This window comes from Crassostrea angulata, chromosome 2 (genome assembly GCF_025612915.1).
Source record: "Crassostrea angulata isolate pt1a10 chromosome 2, ASM2561291v2, whole genome shotgun sequence".
NCBI lineage: Eukaryota > Metazoa > Mollusca > Bivalvia > Ostreida > Ostreidae > Magallana > Magallana angulata.
Genome location: NC_069112.1, coordinates 55815700 through 55830917, shown reverse-complemented (window position 1 = coordinate 55830917; position 15218 = coordinate 55815700). Strand labels below are relative to the sequence as shown.

At 34.6% G+C, this 15218-nt stretch overlaps 2 protein-coding genes across 2 annotated transcripts in view; one reads left to right on the top strand and one right to left on the bottom strand.

The window, feature by feature from the left end:
- The first annotated feature begins 2618 nt into the window (after positions 1-2618).
- The window catches only part of LOC128171599 (uncharacterized), a 37243-nt gene continuing 24643 nt past the window's right edge, over positions 2619-15218 (top strand). Inside the window, exon 1 of the mRNA XM_052837395.1 lies at positions 2619-2682. Within this exon, the coding sequence (XP_052693355.1) occupies positions 2628-2682 (55 nt within the window). The 5' untranslated portion in view covers positions 2619-2627. The remainder of the gene's footprint in view (positions 2683-15218) is intronic.
- LOC128171602 (uncharacterized) lies at positions 10644-13354 on the bottom strand. The gene is made up of 4 exons (XM_052837397.1): positions 12679-13354; positions 11842-11994; positions 11503-11678; positions 10644-11292 (listed from the first exon to the last, which is right to left on the bottom strand). The coding sequence occupies exons 1-4, from the start codon at positions 12684-12686 to the stop codon at positions 11057-11059; spliced, it is 573 nt and encodes a 190-aa protein (XP_052693357.1). The 5' UTR covers positions 12687-13354; the 3' UTR covers positions 10644-11056.

Sequence of the window (15218 nt, the reverse complement as noted above, 5' to 3'; positions counted from 1 at the left end):
TTTTAAATTATTTAAGAGTGCCTCTCTTTTTGTCTCAATATTTATACTACCACATAGTCGAACACATAAAGGAATTTTTAAGATGATGGTGGCTGGATAACATGAATTGTTTAACTAAGTGTTTTGCCACTTCATTGAATATGTGACACCCCCCCCCCCAAAAATAAAAATCGAGGCTCTTATTTCAATATTATTATTAAATGGCTAACACAAAAGATTTTAAAATACTTGTATAACAAATAGCAAAAACAGATTTTATTAAATCAGAAAAAAAATATTGGGTTTTTTTTTCTAAGTTTTAGAAAGTGGTAATGTAGAGGGCATTTTTCTGATTATGATAGTTTTATTTCTTCCTTGTTACAAGACATACTGTTATATTGCCCACCTGACACACATAAATGAAGTCTATTAGGAGTTAATAATGTGCAATGATTAATTTTTTTTTTGATGCAATTGTTCATGTCATACAAAAATCTAGATATACATGAAGAATCTAAATACGCCATTTATTATGTGGATGATAATCTTGGGCAAGACTTCTGAAAAATGCCAATTAACAATGAATACTTTAAAGTCTAATCAACAGTCTCGCCGTTCTAAAAACTCACCAGAAACGCATTTAATCTTCAGGAAATGCATATTCCTGGCAGCGAATTGGTTTGTTGTTTTTCAGCAACATAGCACACTAAGAAATATTTCTTACCTGAGAATATCAGTGGGATGTCTTATAATATTGCAAGGGCATATTCAAACGCTAATTTATATTTTATATTTTACAATTTGATAAATTTGTATATGTGTATCATCTTGTAGATTTTAAAATTAGCTGCAATTTTTAAGACATTTTAGTATCTTTAAATATACACAATTTTTACCGTGTCAAAAATAAGAATAAATTTCATTAAAATATCAGTATTGGTGAGGTTTAATTAGATCGCATCTTTTTCAAAAATCATTAACGATCAAAACAAAAACTTTATGAAAAAGATTAATTGAGTAAGACATTCTTGTGAAAAATTCAGCACTAACACAATACCAAAGATCACGGAAATAAATGGAAGCCATCACTTGTGGACAATCAATAACTAAAGAAATCATATTTTGCTTGAAAAAGTATTTTTTCTAATCATTTCACTGTTTTTGTATTAATAGATGACGTTGTATTTTCAATGGTTTGATTCATAACTCACATGTAATTACTAATGTTTTTTTAAATAACTGCCGTAAAACATGTAAGAAATTAACTGTACTAAATTATTAATTGTTGTCTATCGTTTTAATTGGGAAATGTCAAAGCGCTCATAAATGCATCAATCCGTATTTAATATTCTAACAACATACATTTACAACATTATTTGTCCATGTTTCCCATATTTCTTTTGTTTTGAGTACATTACTTATGCAGTACTAATGAAATAACTTTGCAACAATATTATAAGATTTTTGAAACGAGTCAGGTTTGTCATTAATTTGTGGCGATCGAATTCATAAAAGTCTACTGATCTAACTACACGTTATTCTATAGATTTAAAATTATGCCAAAATAATTAAATGAAAACAATAAGAATGAAGTCAATACACAGATACACTATTAATTTTTTACTTAGTTTTATCCATGCACCTATTTATCCAAACCTTATAAATACTATATATATCGCGTTTTTTTTTAATAAGAACGATTATTTGTTATTGATAGATACGTTTAGGACGGAGTTGTTTTATAAATGGAAGAGATATACCTTTATTTCTTCTTTATTTTTTTTATTTTTTACATCATTCATCATGTTCTAATTCTACACTTCAGTGCTGCAAAACCGACATCAATCATAGTATCACGTACTTACATGTACATGTATTTGAATTATCAGTAACATTGAGCTAAGTGTTTCTAAAATGGAAAAGAAAGATAGCTTTGTAAATGAAAAAAAAAAATCTTACATAACTCGATGGAAAGTCATTTTTTATTAAAATAGCTAATGTAGTGTCAGTATACGGCATGTAACAGGAATTCACGAGGAAGTACTCGATTGTATTTTCTGGCTTGAGTTGTGCACTTGTTTGTTTGAAAGTAGTTGTCGTCTTTGTTGCAATTATAATTCTCGTAGCTAAGTACTGTTTGTAAGAGTTCTTAAATCTACAGTTCTGAATTATTCCTTTAAATGCTAACACTTGTTTAACATACTTTGTACAAATATAGAAATGAATTAACAGTTTAAAAAGAACTAAATAAAGATTTGATATTCATAAGTATCCTGCAAAAACAAAACAGTTGTTTGATGACTTCGTTTATATAAATAATCATCTAGGGCAATCTTGAGACAATTAATGATAAATGTCGAAAATTAAGATTTGATTAAAGCAGAGTGTTAATGAACCTTTTATTTAAGAATGCACAAACTATATATACCACAACCGGTTTTTTTAAACATGTGTATACTGGTATTGAAAACCTCTTCTTTCGATAATGTAACCCTAAGGTTTTTTTCAATGACTAGATTTATGAAATACCTAAATGAAAGAAATATTCGTAAACAATTGTTAATATATAGAAAAAAAAAACTTTAAATATTATTTTTATATTTTCAGTTTTAATAATGGTGTCTATTGTTTTCAGCGATCGTCAGAATATGTTAAAGACAATTCTATGTCTCAACTTCTGGTTTTCATCAAGCTTTGCTTACGGTGAGTAAAGAACATATTAACAATGCTGGAATATCATAATTTTTGCACTTGTTTGAATCTATAGAAAATTGCTACCGTTGATTTTTTATTGGTTTTTTTATACACTTGAAAATAGAGAAAAAATGTATTTGTGTCCTTTTTCTCCTGAAATGTGTTTCGTTGTGGTGGTGTATATTCTAGTTGTCCAAAAGGTACATGTAAATAATAACTAGACATACACAGGACATGTATGGGACAAGGTAATGGATGATAAGAAAGAATGACTGCATTGAAGGACGTTTTAAAAATTGCGACAAAATTATTTTAAAAATGATCATATTTCTTTCAATTGTGGAAATGGCCATTTTGAAACCCAACTTTACGTAATTTCCTTTGTTGTACATCAATGTAACGAGAAAATAATTAGAGTATATTAACAAAACTCTCTTGACCAAAACACATTTCTATGTTGCACATTCAGAACGTTAAAGACAGAAATAAAAAAGAAAAACAAGGGCACCGCTAAGCGGAGCATCCCCTCGCGACATGAGTTATTGTGTGTAGGGATGCATTATTTATGAATATATAGTTATGTTAATGAGAAGACCACATTCTACTAACCCTCCATTACTACAAAAACTACATTTTCTTTACCTGTACTAGATCTAAATCCAAAAAATATCAAGTTCTTGATTTGAACTGCTTACTTTCACTTTGGTTTCAAAGAAGTGAAGCGGAAGATTGATAACACCTACTCAGAAGTTTCGATTGATAACTCGTATACAAAGTTGATTATGACATTGCTTTAATGAAATAATAATTTGTAATAGTATTAATGGTTTGAAAGGCACATGCATTTTTTATTTGTTATTTTACAGAAGTGTGCAATCTATGATATATATTTTTAGTTTTGAACGAATTTTGTCATAATGTATGCCCCCCCCCCCTCCTTTACAATGGTGTAATTTTATCTAAGTTTTTGCATAAAAATTTGACCAATTAATATGACATTGCATTTGTTTTAATCTTTTACAATGAGGTATATGTGTGCAAAGGTTGAGGAAATTCTATTGGAATTTTTTTTTAATTTACTAGAAAATTGAAATGGAGTGCACACACAGAGAGAGAGAGAGAGAGAGAGAGAGAGAGAGAGAGAGAGAGAGAGAGAGAGAGAGAGATTTACCACTCAACAGGTCATACAGAAAACAATACACTGTTAAGAGCATTACAAGATGTTGTTATCTGTCTTAAAATAATGAAGTCACAAGCAAAGTTGCAAAATGTATTTTTCGACTTTTGACTGTATTCAAACGAAAAGTAGCTTTAATATCATTTCAAGCCATATATGACATTTTAAATATACATATGAAGTCGTATCTATCAAAATCAAAAATAAGGACAAAACAGAAATGTAATTAAATTATACCCGCTTTAAGAAAAGCAGACCCTTATTGTTCCACGGTACAAAAGTTCACGACAAGAGAATATTACATATATTTAACCAGCCTGGCGGAATAAAAGTGTGTGTTTTCCATTCAAGTAAAAACAACGTATATCTTATACCATTATTTGATGCGGAAGTTAATATCTCTATTATTTCAATTAAATACGTAGTTTCACTTCCTGTATGGCTAATCCTAGGAAGAAATTCAACGTATATTATCATGGAGTCAGTTTTCTTGTGTTGTTTATTCTGTGCATTGATCAGTCTTGGGAAAACGTATGGTAAAGATTTCAATGACTTTTTTATTTATTTGCTTTAAGTTTGTTACAAATATTTGATATCTAATAGTGGTACAATGCAGTATTCATGTGTATATTATTATGTTTAAATTATGTTTAAAACTTTGCATTATAATTTGATATGAGTATTCCATCCTGTACACATCCATATATGTGACATTGATTCCTTATACAAACACATTTTCAGACCATTTGTAATTTGTACTATTTGTTTGAGCTAATGTAACGTATTCAATTTGATGTTGAATAATAAATACCGTTTTTAAAATTTCCAAATTATTAAGTCCAAAAATCAGTATTTTACATTACAAACAAAAATACAACTAAATTTAACAAAAGTCGGAAAAAGAAGAACACACAATTTTCACTCCCACACTTTTCATCTTTGACAACTCCGCCTACTCTCACCTAAACTATCCAATAAAATTAATTAAAAAGTTTCAAATAAATTTGCATCAGCCAGCAGAATTTTACACCGTTCACATATTGAAGACAGGAAACTGTAATTCTAACCATGAATAAATCAAAGAAACGTATTTATGCCGATACATTGATCTTAACAATTACCAATTAAGCCTATTCCATTAATATATTTAAATCTTTCGTTCCATCTATGAACTGCAGCTTGTTAATTTTTTACCTTAAAAAACAACTAAATAGTCATTGACGAAATAATAGAGAGGTTGAGATTTTAAACGTGTACGGGTACGCGTACGTGTGTTAAAACTACACGTACACGTACACGTTTTTGTAATTTATCAGTTGAGATTTCTTAACTTGTAGGATATAAACGTGTACGTAAATTTCGAGCACTTTGTTATTGTGACATCAGAAATGACGTCATTTACGTTCATTGCGTTTACGTAAAACATGGCAGATGCTTTAGATATTTCATCTTTATGTGAATACGACGATTTGATGCTTTTATCTACTCTTTCAAACGAAGACGACGTAAAAGGTCCATGTTTGAATCTTGATGATTTATCTGATGAGCAGTTTTACTCATTTTTCCGCTTTCAAAGGAATGACATTTCTCGTCTTTGCAATGCGTTGTCTCTGCCATTGAAGTTCCTGTGTCCAAATGGTACTCGGGTGACTGCACATGAGGGTATGTTGATTTTGCTCAGACGTTTGTCATATCCGAACAGGTTAGAAGACATGAAACCATTATTTAATCGTTCAAAATCGGAACTGTCGTACATTGCCAACACTGTTCTGGATTAGTTGTACATCAAACACTCTGAAAAATTAAGTAATCTGAATCAGAGTTGGCTGAATGAGGAACACCTGCAACAATACGCAGATGCGATATTGGATATCGGCGGGCCGCTTCAACATTGCTGGGGCTTCATAGACGGGACTGAAAGGCCACTTTGTAGACCTTCTGTTAACCAAAAACTCGTCTACAGTGGACACAAACGGGTGCATGGCCTTAAATTCCAATCTGTAGTAATACCAAACGGGTTGATTGCCAATATGTATGGCCCTATAGAGGCAAAACGTCATGATTCTGCAATGTTGAGAATGAGCGAACTTCTGCCTAAACTTGAGCAGTACATGACGGCACGATTTTCTCTCTATATGGCGACCTTGCCTATCCTTTGCGTGTACATCTTATTACGCCATTCAAAGGAGCTATACTCAGCGATCAGGAGAGGATTTTTAACGGTAGAATGTCAAAACTTCGGTCAAGTGTTGAGTGGACTTTTGGAAAAATTCTTTCTCTGTTTGCTTTTGTTGATTATAAGAAAAACCAAAAGCTGTTCTTACAACCTGTGGCGTATTATTATCTAGTGGCCTCTTTGCTTACCAACTGCCACACTTGTTTGTACGGCAGTGTGACCAGTGAATATTTCTATCTTTCACCCCCTGCACTTGAGGAATACATGTCATGATCTGTATATTTTGCCAATCCGGGGTGTAAGGAGATTTGATGATAGCTTGAATCCAAATTGTTGCAACAATTTTTCATGGTGACTGTAAATGCGTAATAGATACTTGCATTAAAATAAATGTAATATAAGTAAAACAATAAACATTGTGAAATTTATTGTTCCTGAACTAGTGTTGAGACACAAAAAAGTAAATTGTTTAAAGCTATACACGCTGCCATTTGACTATATCAAGACAAATTGAATTGTTTAGAAAACACGAGGCCCATGGGCCACATCGCTCACCTGAGGAACAATGGGTATGATAAAATCAGCTTAATGAAGTCAGAATACAAACAATCTGGACAATGTTCAATAATACATGCAGATCCTGTAAAATTAAAATCCATTTTTCCCCCAGGATATTCTTATGTTTATAATCATTAGTCCCTTTTCTAACAGGATGATTTTATAGTCATATCACATGTTGAGTATTGCAGTCCTCAAAAAGATCCTTTACAATTGTTTATATATGGGATATTAAGCTACATCAAACTCTGAACCATCTTGTGAGGCCGAGGAATTGTCCTGGAGCCAAAGTCTAAACAATTATAAAGAATCATCTGGCTGATTAGTTTCTTAGAAGAAGAGTTTTAAAGATTTACTCTATATATTCCATTGTAAAACTTTAACACCCCCCTCCCAATGTGGCCTCACCCTACCCCCAGGGATAATGTTTTCACAACTTTGAATCTACACAACGTGAGGATACTTCAACACAATTTTAAGCTTTCCTGGTTTCTGAGAAGAAGAATTTTAAAGATTTACTCTATATATTCCTATGTAAAATTTCGACCACCCCATTGTGGCCCCACCCTACCCCCAGGGGTCATGATCTTCACAACTTTGAATCTACACTACCTGAGGATACTTCCACACAAGTTTCAGCTTTCCTGGCTGATTAGTTTCTGAGAAGAAGATTTTTAAAGATTTACACTATATATTCCTTTGTAAAACTTTAACACCCCCCCCCCCCCCATTTGTGGCCTCACCCTACCCCCAGGGATCATGTTTTCACAACTTTGAATCTACACAACCTGAGGATACTTCAACACAAGTTGCAGCTTTCCTGGCTGATTAGTTTCTGAGAAGAAGATTTTTAAAGATTTACTCTATAAATTCCTATGTAAAACTTCGACCCCCCCCCCCCATTGTGGCCCCACCCTACCCCTGGGGGTCATGATTTTCACAAATTTGAATCTGCACTACCTGAGGATGTTTCCACACAAGTTTCAGCTTTCCTGGCTGATTAGTTTCTGAGAAAAAGATTTTTAAAGATTTACTCTATATATTTCTATGTAAAACATCGACCCTCCATTGTGGCCCCACCCTACCCGCGGGGGTCATGATTTTCACAACTTTGAATCTACACTACCTGAGGATACTTCCACACAAGTTTCAGCTTTCCTGGCTGATTAGTTTCTGAGAAGAAGATTTTTAAAGATTTACTCTAGATATTCCTATGTAAAACATTGACCCCCATTGTGGCACCACCCTACCCCCGGGGGTCATGATTTTCACAACTTTGAATCAACACAACCTGAGAATAATTCCACGTAAGTTTCAGCTTTCCTGGCTGATTAGTTTCTGAGAAGAAGAATTTTAAAGATTTACTCTATATATTCCTATGAAAAACTTCGACCCTCCATTGTGCCCCACCCTACCCCCAGGGATCATGATTTTCACAACTTTGAATCTGCACTACTTGAGGATGCTTCCACATAAGTTTCAGCTTTCCTGGCTGATTAGTTTCTGAGAAGAAGATTTTAAAGATTCACTCTATATATAAATTCCTATGTAAAACTTCGACCCCCCATTGTGGCACCACCCTACCCCCGGGGGTCATGATTTTCACAACTTTGAATCAACACAACCTGAGAATAATTCCACGTAAGTTTCAGATTTCCTGGCTGATTAGTTTCTGAGAAGAAGAATTTTAAAGATTTACTCTATATATTCCTATGAAAAACTTCGACCCTCCATTGTGCCCCACCCTACCCGCAGGGATCATGATTTTCACAACTTTGAATCTGCACTACTTGAGGATGCTTCCACATAAGTTTCAGCTTTCCTGGCTGATTAGTTTCTGAGAAGAAGATTTTTAAAGATTTACACTATATATTCCTTTGTAAAACTTTAACACCCCCCCCCCCCCCCGCAAATGTGGCCTCACCCTACCCCCAGGGATCATGTTTTCACAACTTTGAATCTACACAACCTGAGGATACTTCAACACAAGTTGCAGCTTTCCTGGCTGATTAGTTTCTGAGAAGAAGATTTTTAAAGATTTACTCTATAAATTCCTATGTAAAACTTCGACCCCCCCCCCCATTGTGGCCCCACCCTACCCCTGGGGGTCATGATTTTCACAAATTTGAATCTGCACTACCTGAGGATGTTTCCACACAAGTTTCAGCTTTCCTGGCTGATTAGTTTCTGAGAAAAAGATTTTTAAAGATTTACTCTATATATTTCTATGTAAAACATCGACCCTCCATTGTGGCCCCACCCTACCCGCGGGGGTCATGATTTTCACAACTTTGAATCTACACTACCTGAGGATACTTCCACACAAGTTTCAGCTTTTCTGGCTGATTAGTTTCTGAGAAGAAGATTTTTAAAGATTTACTCTAGATATTCCTATGTAAAACATTGACCCCCATTGTGGCACCATCCTACCCCCGGGGGTCATGATTTTCACAACTTTGAATCAACACAACCTGAGAATAATTCCACGTAAGTTTCAGCTTTCCTGGCTGATTAGTTTCTGAGAAGAAGAATTTTAAAGATTTACTCTATATATTCCTATGAAAAACTTCGACCCTCCATTGTGCCCCACCTTACCCCCAGGGATCATGATTTTCACAACTTTGAATCTGCACTACTTGAGGATGCTTCCACATAAGTTTCAGCTTTCCTGGCTGATTAGTTTCTGAGAAGAAGATTTTAAAGATTCACTCTATATATAAATTCCTATGTAAAACTTCGACCCCCCATTGTGGCACCACCCTACCCCCGGGGGTCATGATTTTCACAACTTTGAATCAACACAACCTGAGAATAATTCCACGTAAGTTTCAGATTTCCTGGCTGATTAGTTTCTGAGAAGAAGAATTTTAAAGATTTACTCTATATATTCCTATGAAAAACTTCGACCCTCCATTGTGCCCCACCCTACCCCCAGGGATCATGATTTTCACAACTTTGAATTTGCACTACTTGAGGATGCTTCCACATAAGTTTCAGCTTTCCTGGCTGATTAGTTTCTGAGAAGAAGATTTTAAAGATTCAATCTATATATAAATTCCTATGTAAAACTTCGACCCCCCATTGTGGCCCCACCCTACCCCTGGGGGTCATGATATTCACAACTTTGAATTTACACTACCTGAAGATGCTTCCACACAAGTTTCAGCTTTCCTGGCTGATTAGTTTCTGAGAAGAAGATTTTTAAAGATTTACTCTATATATTCCTTTGTAAAACTTCGACCACCCCATTGTGGCCCCAACCTACCCCCGGGGGTCATGATTTTCACAACTTTGAATTTACACTACCTGAGGATGCTTCCACACAAGTTTCAGCTTTCCTGGCTTATTAGTTTCTGAGGAGAAGATTTTTAAAGATTTACTCTATATATTCCTATGTAAAACTTCGACCCCCGATTGTGCCCCGCCCTACCCCTGGGGGTCATGATTTTCACAACTTTGAATCTACACTACCTGAGGATGCTTCCACACAAGTTTCAGCTTTCCTGGCTGATTAGTTTCTGAGAAGAAGATTTCTAAAGATTTACTCTAGATATTCCTATGTAAAATTTTGACACCCCCCCCCATATTGGCCCCACCCTACCCGCGGGGGTCATGAATTTCACAACTTTGAATCTACACTACCTGAGGATGCTTCCACACAAGTTTCAGCTTTCCTGGCTTTCTGGAAGATTTTCGAAAATTTCTCGAAATTTTTCATTAATTTCTAATAATTTCGCCTTGAAAACGAGTGTGGCCCTTAATTTTCACAACTTTGAATTCCGTTTGCCTAAGGATGATTTGTGCCAAGTTTGGTTGAAATTGGCCCAGTAGTTCTTGAGAAGATGTTGAAAATGTGAAAAGTTTACGGACAGACGGACAGATAGACGGACAGACGGACAGACGGACGACAGACAAAATGTGATCAGAATAGCTCACTTGAGCTTTCAGCTCAGGTGAGCTAAAAAAACACGTAAAGTTAAAACTTTTGGGAAATTTATACATTTTTATTCAATTCCGTTTAAAAGTTATCAACTTTATTTTAAAATAAAGAATGTATCTTTGGACTCCACCAATAAATACGAATTTTTAAAAAAAACCGCCCTTCATTCTGTCAAGGGGCATCGGGAAAATCGCAAACGATTGGCCCAACGTCGAGATGTTTGCAGCTTTCTTTTTAATTGACTAATAAAATATGGGGGAAAATTACAGAGTGCTAAAAATGAATATGCTATATGCTTACAATGCACATAGTTTTCGATTATGTAAACTTTAGAAAGCAAAATTAAGCAACACAAAATATCCATTGTAATTAAACACAAGGTTTCTCCTTAATACGACAATCAATACAAACACGTTTTTCAATGTAATTATTGTATTAGTAGTTTCATTTTCATTCTATCTCACATTTCAAAAATTATGTAATTTGGCCGTGTGTATAGCTTTGAAAGTACAGTAATTAACTCGCATGTAATTTATTTATTCAGACATTTGGAAAACAGCTCAAACATTAATTTCGACTGCTGTATTTCCATTTCAAGCTTTTGGAGCCTTTCCTTTTTTTCAATCTCAAACCGCTCTTTTTCTAAATTGAACTGTTCGCGACGAAGCGTAATCTCATCTTCCTTTGACTTTTTTTCAAGTTCCGCCTTTTCTTTCAAAAATGACATAACTGATGCTGATTTCTTTGGCATTTTCTTCAGGTTTTCGTCTGAAATAACAGTTTTATTTGTAATTGACTAAAAGCAAAGACAATCAATACAATGTACAACACCTAGCTCTAGCAAAGATATACCAATATATTGAACTTCTTCATGTATTACGCTGAATGTTTAATCATGATAAAGTAATCTCTCTCTCTCTCTCTCTCTCTCTCTCTCTCTCTCTCTCTCTCTCTCTCTCTCTCTCTCATACCACTTACCACTTTTTGAGGGTGTCAAATTGTCAAGAGCACGTTTTCTGATATCTTTGCACAGAACCTCTTCTTTAATAGCTTTTGATTTGTCATCTTTCTTTTTCTCCTCTTCATCATTTGCCAGGTCTAAGATTTCGTCAAGGAGAATTTCCTTTTCCCCATAAACTTCATCTACACCCGACCTGAGTAAATATTTAAAAATGTAATTCTTCTGTTTCACAATCCTTTTTCCTCAAGTTAATTTTTTGTTACATAACAAAATGAGTAGTAACCTTCCTCACCACCCCCCCCCCCAAAAAAAAAAAATTAAACAAACAAAATCTATTGTAATTCCGATAATTATACTTTTTGAGCGATGAACTATTCGCCTTTCTTCTTTGTTCCATTAGAAGAACGGTCCTCTCCCTCACTCTTCTCGCATCAACACTCATAGGTAAAGCCAACGATATTTCTAGCCATTTCCCTCTGTCCTTAAATGGGTTTCTTCTAATGACCTCTCTACAAAGGACGGATAATATTGCTATATGAAAAAAAATCTAATTTCAACATTCAGCAGCAGAGAAAATATTTTGTATAAAGTCGCGATCGCTTCACAACCTCCTTCTAATCAGACACGGAAGTTCATACATGAATTTAGGTTGAAAACGTGTAATACTTTATTATTTTTAATGGAGGTTTTATTTAAAGATTTTTTTGAAATTGTGAATTATCCTAAACGGTTTAAATTTTGACCAATTGTATTGTTTCTAGATGGCAGTAATTAGTTATAAAATAACTATTTAACTTCGCTTATCATGCGCAGATGTAGAGGGGTTGGGGGGTTGGGGGTTGGGGGGGGGGGGGTCCGGACCCCCCTGGAAAAAGGAATGTTATTAAATTTACATAGTAAAATTATCGCAAATATGCCTCCCCCATCGAAAAAACACATATATGCTTTGCAAAGGGGTCTGAAGCGGAAATATTAAAAGTGATATTGAAAATTGCAGTTATAGGTATAGCACCCCCCCCCCCCCCCCGCAGGGATTAGGAATTTCATGATTTTGGGAATTATTTTTTTAGCTTGTCAAGATTTCTGTTGATTAGAGTAGCCCCCCTACTTTCAATTTGGACCCCCCCTAGAAAAACTTTCTGGATCCGCGCAATCTAATATTTACAAAATCTAATGTTCAAATGCATTCTTACCGTAACATTTTTATGTCGTCCTGTTCAGAAAACCTACATTTTTTTTTCTTCCAGAATCCATATTCTGCAAAAAATATTTCTAATATTCAAAACAATTAGTTAGTCTTTAAAATGATATCACATTTTATTTGATTAATATTTTTTTGTGTCAATTGATATGGTATGACCCCCTGTCCCCCCCCCCCCCCCCCATCCCCCTTTCCAACTACATGTCACACTTTCAAAAATCGCAGATACGAATTCCATCAACATTACAGATACACAATTAATCAAATAATTCATAAATAAAACATTAATTGACTATTTCTGTATTTAAGGATCATACAAATGTATGATGATATGAAAGGCGATGGATGATTTTTAAGGCCTCTCGACGCAGTTTTGTGACATGAATTTACTTAAATAACTTGTAAAAAATGGTGAATTTCTACTCAATGTACATGCAAATGAAGTTTAAAAATCTATTTAATGCACCACAAGAGCATATTCACTCATCAGTTAGATTATTTTTATTGTAAAAGCTACAAGATTGTACTTACGTGTAGTCAGCACTCTACAAGTTTAGAGAACGCGTAGAAACCATGTCGTCACAAAAACCGATGACGTAATACGCGAAGAATTTAGGTGATTCCCCTATTACACGTACACGTACCCGTACACGTTTGAAATCTCAACCTCTCTAATGTCATTAATTAATGACGAATCAAAAACTTGTACAAATAAACCACATCACAAACAGGGAGATCCCTGACAAAGTCAATACTTAAACTTATTAAAATGCCCAATGTAACAGGTACTGTGGGATCTCTCTTATTAGTTAAAAACACCTGAACAAATTTTGAGATCACCAAGTAAACTATAAACAAAAAATAGTAACCAACAATGGCAGGGTGATCTCAACATGATATAAACATGTAAATAATTAAGGTGACATATACACAATTCTGCCATAAATCCAATACCTATTGGATTCCCGCCACCCAAAGGAAATAGATGGAATTTGAGACTTTGATAACTGTATTTTATATTTGTGTAAATACAACTTGGAAAAAATCGTAATAGTATGGCATACTGAGATGTTAATACAATAATTAAAGTAACATTTTTTGATATAACAGAATATTTACTAAAAATGACTAACTGATTTTGACAGATGGCCAGCAACATATCCTATTAATACAAACACTAAATATACAATATGAAAAATCAAAACTTTGTTTTCTAAAGACAGGGTGGTGGAAGACCTTATCTGAAGTACATGCAAAAAAAGGGGGGGGGGGGGTTACACTAACATATCTGATCTAAAACAATGAAAACAGTGGGGAAAAGTAAAATCCATGATTTAATTCCAAGATGACAGACATAGTAGCAGACCTGATCTAAACTACTATCAATGTAAGTTGTATATATTATGATTATGGTAGCAGACTTGATCTGAACTGCAAACAATCCTACAAGTTCGAAGGGGTTGTAAGAAAAACCCCTCACAGGCAATCTTTAGGAGATGGGGAGCTTGTTCTGGGTATTTTTCAATAAAAATTCCCATAAAAATAAAAAAAAGCATCAGTCCATTGGTGAATTGACACTGGCGATTTGGATATTGATGACCCTTGCTGGACAATAAGGGATCCATAAGATATGTTTAACGAGATAGGATCCTCCCGGCGCTGCAACATCAAACCTCAATCAATAAATTGATTTGCCCAGATCTTAGCTTTTAATCGATGAGATGTTGCAGTCCAAAGAGGAATCAAATCAGATAAATCAATAACATTTGGCTCACCTTGACCTTCTTGTTGTAACAACGCACTAAGTAAGTCTGCAATATTTTGCTGAGCTAGCTGTTGATGATGTTGTTTGCTGTCTTGCCATTGAATGAGCGAGGGCATCGGTATCTCTCTGGTATTTTACACATGGCTGCAGGATTTCCATGGTGTCATCACTTGAATTTGTCTGGTTTGATGACATAGTTTGTGATTGTCTTAAGATTGGTGCAGCTAATAAGTTATAATCAATAGCATCACTTGACACTGGTTCTGCTTGAGTAACTGGTTCATCAGACACTGGTTCTGCTTGAAGATCTACGTCATCATTTCGTGGTACTTTTGCCGGTCTAAAGCCCGCTTAGGCATGGTTTATCTGAAGTGAAATTTTTATACTTATTAATAAACATGCTTAACTACCAGAGTATTAGCCTTTGAGGACTATTTAACAATTTGTTTCTTTTCATGGAATCAGAATGGCTGTATCTTATATTTGAAAGACATGTAACCATCCTTTAAAACTTGCATGACTTGACTTCGGCGATACACCTTTGTATCCAAGTAGTAACTTAGAAATCTTAGACTTTGTATATGTTTTCTTATTTCTTTTGATATAATTTCTTTTTTAAACATACATAAAACAGATGCTGGCTTACTTAGATATAGCCAATCTGCTCATGCCTCAACTAAGAAAAAGCTTTACTTTGTATATGTCGCGGCGCAACAGTGCTGAATAACATCCAACTTACTCTACCCCAAGGTGAACTCCATCGCGCC